The sequence below is a fragment of the Bos grunniens genome, chromosome 15 (genome assembly GCF_055505025.1).
Source record: "Bos grunniens cultivar Pamir isolate PY7600 chromosome 15, Bosgru_T2T1.0, whole genome shotgun sequence".
Taxonomy (NCBI): Eukaryota; Metazoa; Chordata; class Mammalia; order Artiodactyla; family Bovidae; genus Bos; species Bos grunniens.
Window position 1 is genome coordinate 66,212,761 of NC_141179.1, and position 18,221 is coordinate 66,230,981.

Consider the following 18,221-nt stretch of genomic DNA (forward strand, 5'->3'; position numbering starts at 1 on the left):
ACCATAAGCACACACGACACACACTATTCTCACGCACACGTGGAGACACCCTCACACTTACATGTGTGTGTTGTCTATCAAGGGATATTGTTTGCTCCTCCTGGAACTCGAGAGATTTAATTCACAAGTATCAGTCTGAATGGTTCCTTTCTCATTTGCATATTCTACATGCCAGGTGGCAAACTCAAATTCATGTTAATAACACAGAAACTGCCATTTAGCTCCGAGCCACTGTCCATGCCTCAGACTTTATATTTAACCTGGGAGTGACGGCAGCCACCCGGCCGAGTGCAGACGGCCACGCCCTGCCTCTCCTGGCATCTGCTGAGATCTCTCCTAACAGTCTCACCTCCAAGAAGCTGATTGGGAGGCTTTGTTTCTCTTTTATAAGCTACACACAGAGAGCCTCCGGAAGGACAGTCACTCAGCGCAACAGTTTCTCTTGGCAAAGATTGGCCAACCGAAGCCAAAGCTGAAAATGTCAGTAAAAACAAACAGGATTTCAAAAGCGCCTTGTCGGTTTCCCTCCTCTGTGCTCCTCTAGCCTCATCAGCCAAGCGTTGTGTGAGTGGCTTCCGAAGGACACCATTAGACCAGAAAGGAAATCCCCCAAACACGTTTGCTCCATCTCACCTAGTTCTGACACTTTTTTAAAAGCACCTACATGCTGATGAAACAAAAGAAAACCACTTGATACTGCCTTATGTCTTTTCAAAGCTCCATTTCTTCTTTTACTATGTTCAGAATCGAGAAAGATTGTGGAGAGGTTTCACAGTTCTCTTATCATCTCGGTTTGCTCTTTGTCAGACACTGTTTTCTCGTGGTTGGAAGCTACTTCCTGCTCAGAAAGGAGAGAGCAGTTGTTGTCCTTACAGTTCCATTAACACTGATCCTCTTTGTCATTAGGTCACAGTTTTTAGGCGTATCCCTCCAGAGTGAAGACTTGCTCTAATGATATGAAAGGATTCCTGAGCACACAGGAGTAAGTGGATCAGAGTGTGGGTTTTGGTGTTAAACAGACCTGAGATGGAATTCCAGCTCTGCCACTTAATTGCTGGGTGACTCTGGGAAGTCATTTCATTTTTCTCAGCTCCAGTTTCTTCACCTATGAATAATATGTATATAACTTACCTATAAGTCACCTCTCAGGGTTCTTGAAAGATGATGCCACACAGAACCCCAAAGAAACTGGGTACCCAGGGACACTGCAATCACAGGCATCCCCACCCTGGCTATCAGCTCGGAAACATATTGCTGAAACAGAACAGCTGGGATTCAGGAAGGCAGCTACAGGCTCTGGAAAGCAATCCTCACTTCCTTGGGCAGCTCACTTTTCCGAGCCTCAGTTTTCTCAATGATGTGTTCAGTCGCTCAGTCGTGTCTCTCTGTGGTCCCATGGACTGTAGCCAGCCAGGCTCCTCTGTCCATGGTATTCCCCAGGCAAGAATACTGGAGTGGGTTAGCGTTTCCTCCTCCAGGAGATCTTCCCAACCTAACGATCGAACTCAGGTCTCTTGTCTCCTGCGTTGGCAGGTGGGTTCTTTATCACTAGCACCACCTGGACAGAATGTACAAGTGATGGTACTTTCCTGCATCTTATCTCAGATTTAAGCATGAGGCAGCGATGCATTGACATGCTGCAGCGAAGGTGGAAGGCTCTGGCCAGTAGGGAAGATTATCTGGCTTTGCAATGAGGCTGCTCTAAAACAAAGTTCTTACCCTTTCCAAATTATGGATGCAGAACAATCTAACTGTTACTTTTCATCCCACAGATCTGAATATAACCTGCCGATATGCAGGTGTATTCCACGTGGAGAAGAATGGTCGCTATAGCATCTCTAAGACTGAGGCTGCCGACCTCTGCAAGGCCTTTAATAGCACGCTGCCCACCATGGCCCAGATGGAGGCGGCCCGGAACATAGGGTTTGAGACCTGCAGGTAAGGGACCAGCACCCGCCTAGGCCCCAACTAAGCCCACTGCGGAAGGCAAGCTGCCTGGGTCCAGGGGGCGGGGCTTAGACCCGGAAGCGTCCTCTCTGACAGCTGAATGGCTGGTTGCCTGAAGAGTCGGCCCCACCCATGAATTTCGGCAAGTCAATCTGGAACCAGTATGATTACTAAAATTTAAGGCCAGCTAAAGACACCTTTGTGAGTCACAGCGGGGTTTCCCAGGGGAGGCTTTAAAGGTCGTAGGTTGGAATCCGCTTGCTTGAAGCTCCCGTCAACAGCGCGTTCTCTGGGCTTTGAAGAAGCCGGCAATATCATTGTCAGAACCACAAGAAATTGAAAAACCAAATAACAGTGTTTAAGATAAGTACGTGCCTGGTGGAGCCTTGACCCTGTAGACTCGGCTGAAGCAGGTTTTTCAAACTATTTTTCTCTCTTTTGATTTTGTTTCTCTTCTGTGTTGCTCTGATTTGAGAGAAAAGGGCATGAAAATTATTAAGATGTATATTATTACAAGTGATTGCAAAGCAGTGAGAGGGGTTAAGGGAGGCCTCCTGAGCTCCTCCTCCTGGACCTCGCAGTGCTCAGGGAGCAGTCCTCAGGTCCTTCTGCTCCAGGATGTTCACAGCAGGCTCGCCTGTGTGTGCACACTCAGCTGCTTAGTCGTGTCTGACTCTTTGTGACCCCATGGACTGTAGGCTGCCAGGCTGCTCTGTTCATGGAATTTTCCAGGCAAGAGTACTGGAGTGGGTAGCCATTTCCTACCCCAGGGGATTTTCTCAGACAGGGATTGTACCTGCATCTCTTGCATCTCCTGCGTTGGCAGGTGGACTCTTCACCACTGAGCCACTTGGGCAGCCCTCACAGCAGGCATGGCCCTTATTTTCTGAATTTTTTTAATGGCCCTGTGGTAAGTGATGCGCATTAAGAGTGAGCAGTGGTGACCGCTGTGGTGAGGTGTTTGGGTTTGGTTTGTCTTCATGTGAAGAACCCTAGGAAATCTGGACAACTGCCGTCCGAGGTTTCCGCCCTATCCTGCAGCCGCCCCTCTGCACTTCTGCAACGTGACGTTAGGTGACATGGTTCTTTTCTCATTAACACGCTCACATACAAACACAGGCTGCTTTTTAAAAAGTCAAGCTGCAGAACTCTTTTTGGAAACCATTCAATGTAAGTTAAGTGCATCTATCCCCTGTCCTTGGTAAGGCACCTGTAGTCTGGGTGGGAACTGAGACTCAGGCTGACGTGGAAAATGAAGCATCTTTTCAGTTTTTCTAATATGGTGACCCCTAGCCACACTTGGCTAGTGACATCTAATTAAAATTAAATAAAATCAAAACTTTGGCCCTTGGTGGCACTATGTTTCAAGTGCCTAATTAGCCACAAATGCCTGGCAGCTACTTTATCAGACAACTGAGATTATAGAATGTTTCTATTTCACAGAAAGTTCTGTTGAGCACCTTTGCTCTGAAGCGAAGAGCAGATGTGTGCAGATATCTGCATGTGTTCCAGCAGGGTCTGCTGCTAAGTCACTTCAGTTGTGTCCGACTCTGTACAACCCCATAGATGGCAGCCCACCAAGGCTCCCCTGTCCCTGGGATTCTCCAGGCAAGAACTCTGGAGTGGGTTGCCATTTCCTTCTCCAATGCATGAAAGTGAAAAGTGAAAGTGAAGTCCCTCAGTCATGTCCGACCCTCAGACCCCCTGGACTGCAGCCTACCAGGCTTCTCCATCCATGGGATTTTCCAGGCAAGATTACTGGAGTGGGGTGCCATTGCCTTCTCCGCAGCAGGGTCTGGGAGAATATAAAAGGAGCAGATAGCTCAGGTAGCTTCTGAACTTGAGGTATAGGCTGCAGTGCAGGAAAGTTAATTAGCAGGTCCATTTATTCTATTCCTAAGGCTAATTATTTAAATATGGCCCTGACTAGGCCAGTGGCCTAAGAAAGTGGATTTCATAAGCTGAATTTTGATTGTGAAATGCAGGCAAGGCAAACTTATGAAATACGGAAATGTTCTTATATGCTGAGAACAAGGGAAGTTCTTACTGTGCCCAGTGGCCAATTGTCCAGCCCTTAGACGCTGGACAAAGGGCTTCTCAGGTGATTCAGTGGTAGAGACTGTGCCTGCCAATGCAGGAAACATGAGTTTGATCCCTGGATTGGGAAGATCCCCTAGAGGAAGAAATGGCAACCCACTCCAGTATTCTTGCCTGGACAAGAATGGACAGAGGAGCCTGCAGGCTATAGTCCATGGATTGCAAAGAATTGAACACGACTTATTGACTGAGCACAGCACAGACCCCGGCTCATCCATGTGTATCCCTCTCTTAATCCTCAGACTGCACCAGGAGTTGGTTGTATGACTCCACTTTGCAAAGTAAGCAACTGAGGCTTAGTTCTGCAGCCTATCTGGGCCACATCACTTGCATGGGGAGGAGTCTAGACTCCAGGCCAGCTTCTGAGCCCAGGGCAAGATTTAATGACCCAGCCCTCCTGAAGAACTGAGAGCAAAAGGGAGATGAAAGTCTGCTGCATGGATGGATTTGCTGAGTATTTCTTTTCTTCCTGGGAACAGCAACCTACTCATGTAGTACGTGTGCGTGTCTGCTAAGTCGACTCATGTAGTATACACATGTAAGAATTTTAATATCCCTAACTGATGGACAGGGTGACAGGTAAAACCTACAGTGAACACAATGTGGTAAAAACTTAGCAACAGTTTACAGAGGGGATTGTAACTTCTAGAATGTCGGTGTATACGGACTAGCAGAATGTGATGGGAGTAAAATGGGGAGTGGGCTCGCCAGGAGTTTTACTATTTAAAAAAGGCAAAGAAAAACTGTGCCAAAGAAATCTACCGTTCCACCCATAGCTGGTTCTAAGTGTTGCAAAATGTATTTCCATAATTTCACTCAGGTAGCTATGAATCAGATACCTGCCTTAGGACAGGTGGGAGAGTCTCACAGGTGATGGGAAAACCTTAGCAGCTACTCTCTTCAGTCTGCCCCACCCTGATGAGTTGGGATCCTCAGATACATGGAAACGCATTAATATTTAATTGTGCCCCTCCCCCCACCAAGCTCAGAAGTCTTTGGAGAAACCAGTCCGGCCATGCAGATGAGGAATTAGTCATGTCAGCTTTTGCAATTTAAACATGATGAGTTCAAGGTGCTTAGAAATTTCAGACTCACAGCCATTTCTGTGGGTCTTGCAGGGCAACGCAGTACATACTGTCGCCTCTGGCAGGAAAGATTGAAGGGATTTGGGCATTGCATTTTCAAAAACCTGCTGGATTTAGTGCTCTCCTTTTCCCTTGCAAATGGTATTTTCTCAGCCCACACCTCATTTTTTGAAGCATTTTAGATTTGAGAGAAATCGTGTGGTAAGTATTCAACCACCAGGATGCTAGTCAGAGGCTGGGTACTGTATGTTGTATCTGAAAAGGAGACACGTGTTTCTCCAGCATGCTCCCAGAAACGCCATGATGGGATGGAGGAGTTTAAGCACTTCTCTGACTGTTGCTTCTGGAAAATTCCTGAGCTAATGAGGCTTTGCTATCTACGTAATAATTAGTGGTAAAAGTTGCTCAGTCATGTCTGACTCTTTGCAACCCCATGGACTATACAGTCCATGGAATTCTCCAGGCCAGAATATTGGAGTGGGTAGCCTTTCCCTTCTCCAGGGGAGCTTCCCAACCCAGGGATCGAACCCAGGTCTCCCACATTGCAAGCAAATTCTTTACCAGCTGAGCCACCAGGGAAGCCCAAGAATACTGGAGTGGGTAGCCTATCCCTTCTCCAACAGATCTTCCTAACTCAGGAATTGAACTAGGGTCTCCTGCATTGCAGGTGGATTCTTTACCAACTGAGCTATGAGGGAAGCCCATTAATCATTAGTACTCACATTTTAATGACTATCAATTTACTTCCACTGGCAGTGGAATCATGCCTGAGATGTTCATGGGACAAGAGGCATTGTATCTGGCATATATTAATAAGGTAGCCCAGTTGGTGAAGAATCTGCCTGCAATGCAGCAGACCCAGGTTCAATTCCTGGGTTGGGAAAATCCCCTGGAGAAGGAAATGGCAACCCACTCCAGTATTTTTGCTTGGAGAATTCCATGGACAGAGGAGCCTGGTGGGTTACAGTCCACGGGGTCTCAGAGAATCAGACACAACTGAGTGACTTTTACATGTTTAGAGCAATGAAGTCGGAAATGAGGGAATCTCAGAAAAAGGTGAGACCAGGAAAGAAGAGGAGGATAGATATGGGAAGGATATGGGTTTGCGATTTATGAACTGAGATGAAAAGCCACCTAGTTCCCATCTGAGGGGAGCCAGTAGTTTTCCGTATTTTCTGGCAAATAGGAACGTAATGGTGGGCCAGAGTGGATCTCACATGGTAAATACGGGGTCATTTTATCTATGACTTTGGCTTCCCTCTGCTCATTCAAACTGATTGTTGGTCACAGATTTCATTGGCAATGGATCGATTTTTTAAAAAAGATTTTATAGAGCGCCAAGAAAATCACTTTGTCTCCATCAGCCTTGTTGGCCCCTTCACTGTCCCTCTGCTGCTGTTTTTGGCTTTTGTATAACTCAGTTGTTGAAAACTGACATGCCCAGGAAAGAAGTTTTGTACTGCAGAAACGTCCTTGGATGGGATTTTATGAAGTCCCTAATTACACTGTTGCAGGTGGGTGACCTCTGGTTTTCTTTTGCAGGTACGGGTTCATAGAAGGGCATGTGGTGATTCCCCGGATCCACCCCAATTCCATCTGTGCTGCGAACAACACGGGGGTGTACATCCTCACATCCAACACCTCCCAGTATGACACGTACTGCTTCAATGCCTCAGGTTGGTCTCAAGTGGGTCAGCTTTAAGTCCTGGGTGGCTTTTGGCAGGCCAGCCTTCGGCAGCATGGCTGACAGTCTCAGCTTCAGTGGGGATTCATGCAGCCTCCATTCACATAACAGATGCTTGCTGCATATTTCATCAGTAGTAAAAAAGAGTCCTGTCTCCAGGGTGCTTACCTGCTATGTTGGAGAGGCCAACAGTAAGCAAATACATATGAAACCACTTTAATGAAGTCAGACAGTGACAAGTGTTGTAAAAAAGAAAGCAGAGCAAGGGACTACAGAGTGCTAGGGGCGCTTTTTTTTCTGAGAAGGTCATCAGAGAGAGAGCCCATGAGGAGGTGGGTGTGGGAGAGCCCTGATGGGAGCGAGGGAAGGAAGCCACGGTGTGGTGGACAGCAGTGCACAGCCGGGTTCGTGGGAGCATCAGGGCATGTGCTGACAGTGGCAAGGAGACATAAGAGATGCAGGTTCAATCCCTGGGTGGGGAAGATCCCCTGGAGGAGGGCACGGCAACCCACTCCAGTGTTCTTGTCTGGAGAATTCCATGGACAGAGGAGCCTGGTCTGCAAGACTATAGGGTCTGCAGTATATAGGGTCACAAAGAGTCGGACACGACTAAAGCGACTTAGCAGGCACGCACAGGCCAGTTACCACTGAGACTTTTCTCCCTGCCTTTCTTTTTGCCCATAGGGTTGGGCTCATCTTCAGAGAAGGGAGTGAATAGTACTGATGAACCTTCCTCTACTTTGGGGAAGTTAGTTCCATTGAAAAGTTTGAGAAGTCCTGGAGGGTATTGCATGCCAAAGTAGCTGCAGTAAAGCAGTAAAGTTCAAAGCGATGGGTTTCATTTTCTTGTATGCAAATTTACTCAATATGTTAGAGTGCTTTTTATCAATTTTCTATATGTTTTAAAGAAGAGTATTTAGTGATCAGTGACACACATTCAGTATTGTGCTGGGCAGAGTAGAGTGAGAAGGAACCAGAGGCCATCTTTCTTGTCTCCAGAGTTAATCTTGTTGAAGTCATGAGATGAAAAATAAAGGAGCTAGGGAAGAATGTTTATCGAAGGAGAAATACATTCTAAATGTCTTGGATTAGAGTTGGATGATGGGGGTGTTAAGTGGGTGACAGATCTTGATAACCTTCTGCTCTGTGCCAGGGATCACTTTGGAAAAGATCCTTGAATCCATCTTAGCCTGAGACTGCTCAGCAGGTGGTCAGTGCCCACTGATGTGATCCTCCTTGAAAACTGGCCACAGGGACCAAAGCCAGCCCCATCTTAGCAGATGCCTTCTATAAGCTTAAAATGTCAGCAGTATTTTTTGTAAAACATGGCCTGTGGTTGACAAATGAAAATACGGCAGACCCTGAAAAGGGTTGATGGTGTTTATTGCCCCTTTTCTCAGTGGTCAGGTGACTTCTGTGTTAATACAAAAAACTGACCTGAATTAGTTCATTTTTGAAGTTTACTTTCAGTAAAATGCCCATTTCTGTTTGGAAAGGAGAAATTTAGGGGAAGATTCTACATTCATCTGTTTATTTATTCACTCATTTATTCAACAGGCATGCACTGGGGACTCAGGAAGCTGTCTGTCCATCTGTCACTGAGTGATTGGCTAGACTGAATAATTAACATCTCTCTTGGCTATTTTGGTGTAGTGGAGGCAAGGTTTATGAGATGCAATGTATCAGGAGGCTCACCTCAGAGTCTTTCTAACAAATCCTTCAGTTCAAGGAAACTCCACAGGCTTGATTCTTTCAGCAGTGTGATGCTCATTAAACAGAATGAAAGGCTGTTCAGTGAGGCCCTGTATCTGACGTGGGAACACGAATGTATTGCACATTTGGGTCACCATCCATCTTAGTATGCCTGCCAGATTTGATATTCTTTATAAAAGTTCAGGTGAATTGGAGCATGAAGGGACTCCATTCCAACAAATGCACTAATCATTTGCAAAACTGCCTTATTGGTTTTGACATCCTGCTTCATTCTCTTGCAACTTTATTCCTGGAAATTTCCAGTGCACTACTGTTACCTGCAATTGTCTTTGAATTTGGGGGAGGTTATTCCATCCTTGACATTCAGATCAGATCAGATCAGTCACTCAGTCGTGTCCGACTCTTTGCGACCCCATGAATCGCAGCACGCCAGGCCTCCCTGTCTATCACCAACTCCCGGAGTTCACTGAGACTCACATCCATCGAGTCAGTGATGCCATCCAGCCATCTCATCCTCTGTCGTCCCCTTCTCCTCTTGCCCCCAGTCCCTCCCAGCATCAGAGTCTTTTCCAATGAGTCAACTCTTCTCATGAGGTGGCCAAAGTACTGGAGTTTCAGCTTTAGCATCATTCCTTCCAAAGAAATCCCAGGGCTGGTCTCCTTCAGAATGGACTGGTTGAAGTCATAATCCAAGGCCTTCTTCTGGTTCTGTGTCACATAACAGTTAAATCAGAAACATCTCACGGGTCAGGTCAGTTTCTGGTGGTGTCCCCAAAATAGATCCTATAGATCTACTTTGCAGGATCTCCCAGGTTGGCTGTTTGTCCTGATTTTCAAATGAGAGAATCACTGGGAATTTTTTGAAAACAGTATAAGTCTAAAGAAATACTATTATTGTCTCCCATGACCTTCAGATTCCTCAAAAGCAGACAGAAATGTTCATCTTTTGCTCCTTGTTTATTCTGTGATCCGTCATATGTGCTGAGTTAATGCTTAAAATGAATAAAAGAACTGATAGGTCTAAAACTTCCTTTCATTAATTCTTAGGCATTGTCATTCAGGTTTGATAAGAATGTTTCTTGACTTGTTTGTATTTGCAGACCATTTGTGGGGAGGAGTTAATATCTTAGATATGTTTACCGGAAGAATGGACTATAAGAAAATTATATTGGTGGGTTTCCCCCCCCCCCCATTCATTCAACAAAGATTTTAGTGCCTCTCTAGCCCCATCACACATAAATGTTCTGGCCAAGAAAGATAAAGTTATTGCTCATCTTGTGGAGTTTCCGTATTTCTATGGAGGTGGCAGGGGGTAGGGGATAGGAGATGTGCTATGCACAGCCATCAAGTAAAATGAACAAGACAATTTCAGCTAGTGGTGAGCCAGAAGAGGACATGAGAGAGAACAACTCTGCAGTGGTGATGGGTGTTGGGGGTGGTGAGGGGCTAGCTTAGATTGGATTATGAGGAATGACCTTTCCAAGGAGGTGACTTCTCTTTGAAGAATCTCTCTTCTGAGAAATCTTTTAATCAGCCCTTACAAGAATGGCTATTTTTAAAACCTACTTTTCTCTAGTTGAGTGTATAAAGCTGCCAGGTGTTTCCATTATGATGTCAAAGGATAGGCCAGTAAAGGGCATCATGCCCTTTATATGTGGGAAAAGATGCTCCTAGGAACTGGGGAGCAAGCAAACCCTGCTTTATTAGACTTGTGTGTTGTCCAAGTCATAAATACCCAGTGATTTATGGCAGGACATTTAAAATACTTGTGATAATAGGTTTCTTTGTAATAGCAGTTTGCCTGCCTGCCTCCCTCTGTCCATCCATCCTTTCTTCCATCCATCCATCCGTTCACCCATCCATCCATTTATCCATCCATCCATCCATCCATCTACCAACCATCCATCCATTTCTTTGTCCTCTTTGCCAAGAAGCAATTCTAGAAAAACTAACCTAAGAAGTCAGTTTTCCATTTCATCAGTTAAAGCGTGCGTACACACACACACACACACACACACACACGAGTATAAAAACTGTAATACACCACTGAATCCAGCCTTCCTGTAACAGCGAAGCTAGCTTAAAGCTCTCTGAGTTTTTAGAGCTTAACCAAGGTCCAGTTACGGAATAGAGCATTTGGGCAGGAATGGAACCATTGGTTAAAGCATTCTGCAGGCTTCCTACAGTACTCAAGGGATGGCTGGCAGGGGGAAACTGTCAGAGTTTGCTTTCAAAGGGCTTTAGATAGTGCTTTTCAAAGAGCTGCTCTCGTAACATCTATGGGTGATCAGGTAGGCCCAACGTACAGTCAGAAATCATTATTCCCAAAGAAGGGAGGAAGTAGAAGATAAATGGAAGGAAGAAGAAAAGGAAGTCAGAAGTGTCTGTGATGATAATAAGCTAAAACAGAAGCCTCAGAAAATATTCTGGGCACCTGGACCAAAGGTGGACAACCTCAGAAGCTGTACAGTTAGAAGTATTTTATTCAGAGTAGGCACGTAGGGGATTAGTTAAATGCATTAACTAATACATTAATAAGAAGACAAAAGATTGGTTTTTTAAAAAAACATTCCTACCAAGTAAGTTCTATGTGGATTATTATAGTCTTTAGAGTCTCATGCTGTTCATGTTGATAAGTATTTGATTGCATTTGTCAGCTATATTTTTCTGTTGTTTCTGCAGATAACATTTTTTGCAGTGTTTCCCCTGTTAATTTTATAATAACAAATTTAAAAAATAACTTCTAATGTATGCCTCAGTAAAGAAAGACCATGTGTATCTTACTACCATTGTATCAACCAGCCTTCTATAATGCTTGGTATAGAGCATATACATTTGTTAATGAATGGATATGTTGGTGTGGGGACCTTCCAAAGATGTATGAAGTAAAATAAAAGTGAAAAAATGCATCACCAAGGTCAGAGAAGTTCCTAGGTGACTTGGTCAAGTTTAAGAAAATGATCTGGGATAAGTTATAGCAAAAGTCATCCTAGCGAAGAGAAACGAACATCAATTATGCTTCTGTTTTTTAGCGTTCTCATGTCTCTTTTTCTTTTCTACTTCATAGCTCCACCTGGGGAAGACTGTACATCGGTCACGGACCTGCCCAATGCCTTTGAAGGACCAATTACCATAAGTATGTATCTCTTCTAACCTTGACTGAGTTTTCCCATTCTTGGGGAAAAGATCAGGTGCATTTCTTATGTTTCACATTTGAATGGAATAGCACTCATTTCCCTAAGGCTAACCACAGGGCTACAGTTTACTGTCCCTTTATTGCTGTATGGTTTACCCCAATGCTTTCATTGCTCCTGAAACATCAGTCACCTGAGAGGTGCTTTCACATTCGTTGGCATCTCTGTGGACACAGCACTGTCATTTACCTGATATTTTTCCTTTATTTAACCCATCATTTTCTACTTAAAAAGCATTAATATAACTCCAAATGGAAAGCCAACACTTCTGGTTATAAGTAAAAGGTAACCTTAGAAATAAATATAAATGTAAGAAAAATTAAATAATGTTCTTAAATTCTAGCTGTTGAAGGCTCCCAAGTCTGAGCCATGTTCCCTTTCTCAGAGGCAGGGATTAATATGTGTTAGAGGGAGGGACATTCTGGCCTCCCAAATTTTCTGTTTGATTCAATTGGAGTATTTAAAAATGATAATAAGAGTGCAAACTTCTTAATATGTGTTTCAACGTTATTTACACTATATCGACCTAAAATCTTCCTGATTATCCTGAGAAGTTGACACTGCAGAAAACACAGTATTTCAGCCAGAACTTTCAAACAGGTTAACTTGTTAACTTGATCTGATTGCCTCTGAGCCTCATGTTTTGAGAAGTATGACAGTGATGAGGAGGCTGGATTTCTGCCTCCTAAAAGCCAGACCCCTCGATGTGCAAGGTGACGGGAGTGCTCGTGGTGACAGGGGGACGAAAATCATTCCTGGCCCACGCAGTTCCAGCTCCCCACAGGCAGGAAGTTGCCCCTGCCCTGTACCTGACAGGAGGAAGAGGGGGCCGGCGACTGTGACGTGCTCTGTCTGCGTCGGGCCTGGTGTGAAATCCAAGTTCTTTACAGTCTGGATGATCTGAGCCTCAGTTTTCTCGTTTGAGTAATGAATCAACATATAAGATTTGTCATGAAACTTAAAAAAGATAATCTGATCCATGCCCGGCCCATAGTAGATGCTCAATAAATGCCCCATTTCCTTGGTCCCAACAGATGTTTCTCTCCACATCCAGACCCGTTCAAGTGCGGTCCTATTTCTTGATCAGATCTCCGTCTGTGAGATTATTAGGGTGATGGAGACTTTGGATTTTTTAAAATTTATATTTGATTAATAGTTCCACTTGGACAAGATAGATAAACAGAAGGAATCTTTAGTCCTGCCCATGCCACACAGTAGAAAATCATTTCAGCTAAATGCACACTTGTGCAGTGAGTGACTCATACTTGAAGGCAACACATTTAGAAGAGAACTATGAATGGAAGCCCTTCTCGCTCTTTCTCCTCATATCATTCTAGTCATTTTCTTGTTTAAACCAAAGATTTTGACCTTTATATTCACTCCTGTGTCCTCATTTCAAGTTGAATTTCACAGATGGCAGCGCCTCTGTCAATATTTCAGCATGCTGCTTTGTTAGCCAGGACTGGGGGTTCATTGAAACTGGAAACATTTTCCGCTTAGAAAGAAAATCTAATTCTTCATGGATTTGCATACCTCAGAGGTATGGTTCCAGACCACTGCAATGAAGCGAACATTTCAATAAATTTGGGGGAGTTTCCCAGCACATGTAGAAGTTACATTTACACTATACTATAATCCAAGTGTGCAGTAGCATTGTTTTTTTTAAAACAAATGTACGTGCCTTAATTAATATTTTATTGCTAAAAAATGCTCACCATTATCTGACAACGAAGAGTTTCCACAAAACTTCCGTGTGGAAAACACAGTATCCGTGAAGCTCGATAAACTGAAGTACTAATAAAGAAGTTATGTCTTGTATTCCCTGATGAGACTGATTGCCTCTTTGTCTCCTACTTTCTCAAAATAGATGGAATTAATAGCAACGAATATTACATGTACTTGAGAAGGAAGGATAGGGACCAGGCAGCAGAATTATCATTTATTGAGCACCAGCTCTATTTTGAATACTAGGCTAAGTACTTTCCATACAATGTATCATATAGCGCTTATAACAGAAGATAGTCTCATTCCCATTTTACAGATGATGAAACTGAAGCTCAGAGGGTTGCCTACCTTGTCTAGAGCCACACAAAGCTGGGATTCAAACCTGGGGACATCTAAATACACCCTCTCCCCCGCTTTCCCACTTGCAGAGTGTGTGAGTGGGCAGGGAGGGTTCACCATCTTAGTGAATCAGTCACTCTGTCTTCCCCACTAGAGATGTTTTGCTTAATAAAAAAAGAATAGCTCTGAAGTCACTATAAGATAAGCCACCGTCTTTCCTGTAGTCAGAATCCATCAGCTGTCAGGTTCTGACAGTGGCTCCTCTGTCTTCCAGCTATTGTAAACCGTGATGGCACCCGTTATACCAAGAAAGGCGAATACAGAACTAACCCAGAAGACATCAACCCCAGCGTCGTTAGCCCCAGCAGCCCTCCTGACGATGAGATGAGCAGCGGCTCCCCCAGTGAGAGAAGCACTTCAGGAGGCTACAGCATCTTCCACACGCACCTCCCAACTGTGCACCCGTCCCCAGACCAAGACGGCCCCTGGGTCTCCAGCGAGCCAGAGAATACCTCGGATACCAGTAAGGAGAATGAGTCACTGTGCTTTCCAGTAGCAGTTGGTTCCCAGGGATGTCTCTGGTCTATCTGAGGGACGTGAACTCGTGTGGATAGCGTCTGTCTCTAGAAGGTGGTGACATGATCTGGGGAGGTGGCCTCCTGCAGTTCTCGGTGTGCTATATCATTGACTGCTACCGCTTACAGAAAAAAAAATATTTTTTTCCATCTCTAAGAAGTACCTTACAGGAAATTTTTCAGAAGAACATCCCTTGTTGTCTTGTCCCAGAGAAATGGTGACAGTTGAGACCTGATAACACAAGCTAGTTTCATTTTGGCACATTTCCCTTCTTGTTCTTCCCCATTTATGGATAAAATTGTTTCCATAAAGTTGGGATCATAAAATATGCATACCATTTCATCTGCTACTTTTTTTTCAGGTTCATTTTATATGTTTAGGTTTTAACTTGATTTATATTCATATTGTTAACTGGGTAATAATTAGTCATACTCTCCACTCATGATTTGCTAAACAATTCCTTTGTTTTTGGCCTAAGGGAGTGTATCTGAAGGAGTTATCTGATCAAATTAAATCTACTTACGGGTTTTATATCCCAGCTGGTTGGGGAAGGCTCGTCATACTTGCTTGGTTATGTGGTAACTCATCTTTGGGACTGCTGGAGTGCAGCTATTCAAGCTCTACATGCAGTTTCTTTGGGGTTTGGCCTCGGCGTTTCACTTTCATTGGAAAGTGTTTACATCTTCCTCTGGTCTTCTCTGCTTCCTTCTTTGCTTTTCCCCCTACGGTTTGTTTTAAAACAGGTTTCCAGATTGGCTGTGTTCCTTCTGTGGAGGATTATTCAAACCCAAACAGGCCTTCTGCCTCCTGAGCAGCTTTCCTAGTATGGTGTGGATCTTTTCTCCTGGCTGCGGCTCTTGGAGGGGGGTGAAATTCTGGTCTCCAGAGAGTGTGGCAGAAATGTCTTGGTTTGCCAGTGCTCAAGACGGGGCCCTTTTCTACTCTTCAGAAGCCAGGGCGATTTGTCAGAGCGCTGTGAGTTAACGTAAGGTCACTTTCTTGATGGTGTTTTAAATTTCTGTTAGCAGCTTGCCGAGGGAGGGGCACAGATAAAGCTGGGATCCAGTCATTCCCCACAGATTCTTTGAAGCATTTCAAACGGCAGATATTTTCAAATTTCCCGTGATTACCCAGATCTCTGGAGACTGCATTGCAGTATTGTCTGTAATCCTATGAACAAACCTTCTTTTAAAATTTATTTGTTTTAATTGGAGGATAATTACCTTACAATATTGTGATTTTTTTTGCCATACATTAACATGAATCGGCATAAGTATAACACATGTGCCCTGCATCCTGAATCCCCCTCCTACCTCCCTCCCCACTCTATCCCTCCAGGTTTGGACAACCCTTCTGGAGAGAAGCTTCTGCAAACCAAGCAGGTGGAGCTGCTAGTTACTTGCTCCTTCCTGAGTCCCCTGCCTTTCTAAAGTAACCACTTAGAAGGTGTTCAGGGAATGCAATTTTAGCAAAAGCAACAATTAGTGGTCTCAGCAGGAAGCAGATCAAGGCAGTCTTAAAGTACCATTTCCCTCCAAAGAAGAAAATCAAGACAAAATGTATCTTGTGGGAACCAGATGAAACTAACATTTAAGCTGCTAACAGCCTATAGAAAATAGTATTTCACATGTGCTTCAGGAAGGGCAATGAGGACATTTTATAAACATTCATGGCACATCCTTTAAGGACCATAGCTTTCCTGCCTTAGTCAGCAAACCTATTTTTGAAGTCCTACTATGTATCAAGCGAGTCTAATGCTTGGGACCCAGTGGTAAACACCATTAGAAGGTAATATTGAGGAAAAAGTAAGGATTAGTAACCTCATCTTTCATTCAACCAATATTTGAAGTCTGAGCGACTGGACTGAACTGAACTGAACTGAGTCAGACATTGATCTTGTTACTGGGGACTCAGAGGTGGACCTCCCTTCATGGAGCCTGTTTCCTATACAGAAATCAAGGGAATGATTTGGTTAAGTATGTTTACTTAACTAAAACATAGTTTAGCATTTGGGTTGAGGGAAGAATTGTGCTTTTCTCTTTCCAGAACACTTAGCTAAGTTTCAATAGTGTAGGAGGCGACTTATATGTCTAGCAGAGTAAGTCCAGAGCCAGCCTGAGGGTCGCGAGAGTGTTGCAGGATCCAGTGTGGCGATGCTGAATAAATCAGCTCACACGAAGAACGGTGTCAAGGAAAACAAGGAGGTGGAAACTTGAACGTAGCCTGTTCAAGTGGCAGACTCGAGAACATTGGCACTGATAAGTTCCTGAGCAGACCGTATTTTCGAAGCCGAGTGAGGAGAATCCCCAAGCGTCATAGCTATTGGACTGAGAGTTGGGACTTAGCGAGAGGGAGTGATAACAAAACCTCCCTAATGGATGAGGAGGGCAGAGGTCAAGAGGAAGGCTGGCTGAGCACCAAGAAGTGCATCTTTGGCTTGTGTGGTTGATTCCATCCTTAAGGGTCCTTGGTGGGTGGCAATAGGGAGAGCCAGTGAGAACGACCATCTGGGAAGCGTTTGACTTCCAGCAAGCCTTTTATTATAAATGTTGTTTTTGGAAGCGCCTTCCTGGAGGTATGTCGTCAGCCTTTTTGCTGTTGGTGATCTGGAATCGTTTGGAATCCAGAAACTTAAACTAATTCAGGAAGCAGACTCTTGCCTTGGAACACTCTTATCTCCTTGTCTTCTGGGTATAATTACATATACATGTATATTTATTATACGTATAATAACATATAATATAATAATATGTTTATTATTATTTTTGGTCTAGCATGGTCTACTTGTGTGGGGAAGATTGAAAACTCTGCTGGCTAGGCGAGAGCTGTTTACAGTTTCTCCAACTCTCATACACCTCTTTTTCAGAAGACAGAAATAATGCCTATTTCTGTCCTGCTCTTGTATGTTTACTTCCTGTTGGTTTCTGCCGGATGTACTAGAGGGAGAGGGTGGCCAGAATTCTGTACCTTTAATAAAGTTTCTGAGCTAAACATGGGTTGTCTGCAGGTTTTCCAGGAGGATACCCAGGTTTAGCTGGCACATCCGGCGTGAAATTGGCTCCTATCTCTCTAGTCCCTTTTATGCATATGTGTCCTTTGTAGCACAGAACATACTGTGTAAGGAGTTGACACTGAATGTGTATAGAGTTAAAGCTTTTAATCTAGAGCTCATGGGCTTCCAGTAGGCTCAATGATAAGCTGTAAGGTATTCAAGAGCCACCAGAAAAAAATATGCAACACTTTCAAAACATGTATGTATAGGCTCCCTTTTTTGAGGAGAGCAGCTATAACTTATATTAGATTTTCAAAGAAGTATATGACTCAAAATGATTTTTAAAAATCTCAACTGGCTTGGAGGTTTATCCTGATGATTTTTGCCATTCTTCAGGGAAACAGTCTGGACTCAAGTCCAACTTGAGAATCAAGTGGGAGATTTCAAAATTGCAAAATGGCAATTATCCTTCCTCTAATTTGAAAAGAATCCAGAATTTCTCTAACTTGGGAAGTTTTTGTTTCCTTTCTGAAAACGCATTCTGTATGAGAATTAAAAGTGACAGAAAGTGATAAATGGATTCTTGAGAAATCTTTATCTGATTTCAACACTTGGAATATACACCCTTTGCAAAGTTCCTGCTCAAGTGTAAAGCTTGACTTGAGATTAATGAATGTGGGCGGAACTTGGAAATGCTAGTTGTCATTACAAGCTTCCTCAGGTAAAATGACAAAAAGATCCAAAAGTTACAAGCAAGCACCTCTAAAGATACTCCAAAAATAAATGAATGAAAGCAGCTTTATGAAATGCTACATAGAAGGCTTCCAGTTCATGGCTGGGTCACCTAATCAAGTAGATATAAAATCTCT

The 18,221-nt window shown here is 43.8% G+C and overlaps 1 protein-coding gene across 10 annotated transcripts in view; it reads left to right on the forward strand.

Moving 5' to 3' along the window:
* Positions 1–18,221, forward strand: part of CD44 (CD44 molecule (IN blood group)) — an 87,917-nt gene that overhangs the window by 33,392 nt on the left and 36,304 nt on the right. For all 10 annotated transcript variants that reach the window (XM_086338637.1, XM_086338638.1, XM_086338639.1 and 7 more), the window contains exons 2-5: positions 1,773–1,938; positions 6,672–6,805; positions 11,594–11,662; positions 14,059–14,307. In XM_086338637.1, coding sequence (XP_086194763.1) covers positions 1,773–1,938; positions 6,672–6,805; positions 11,594–11,662; positions 14,059–14,307 — 618 coding nt within the window. The remainder of the gene's footprint in view (positions 1–1,772; positions 1,939–6,671; positions 6,806–11,593; positions 11,663–14,058; positions 14,308–18,221) is intronic.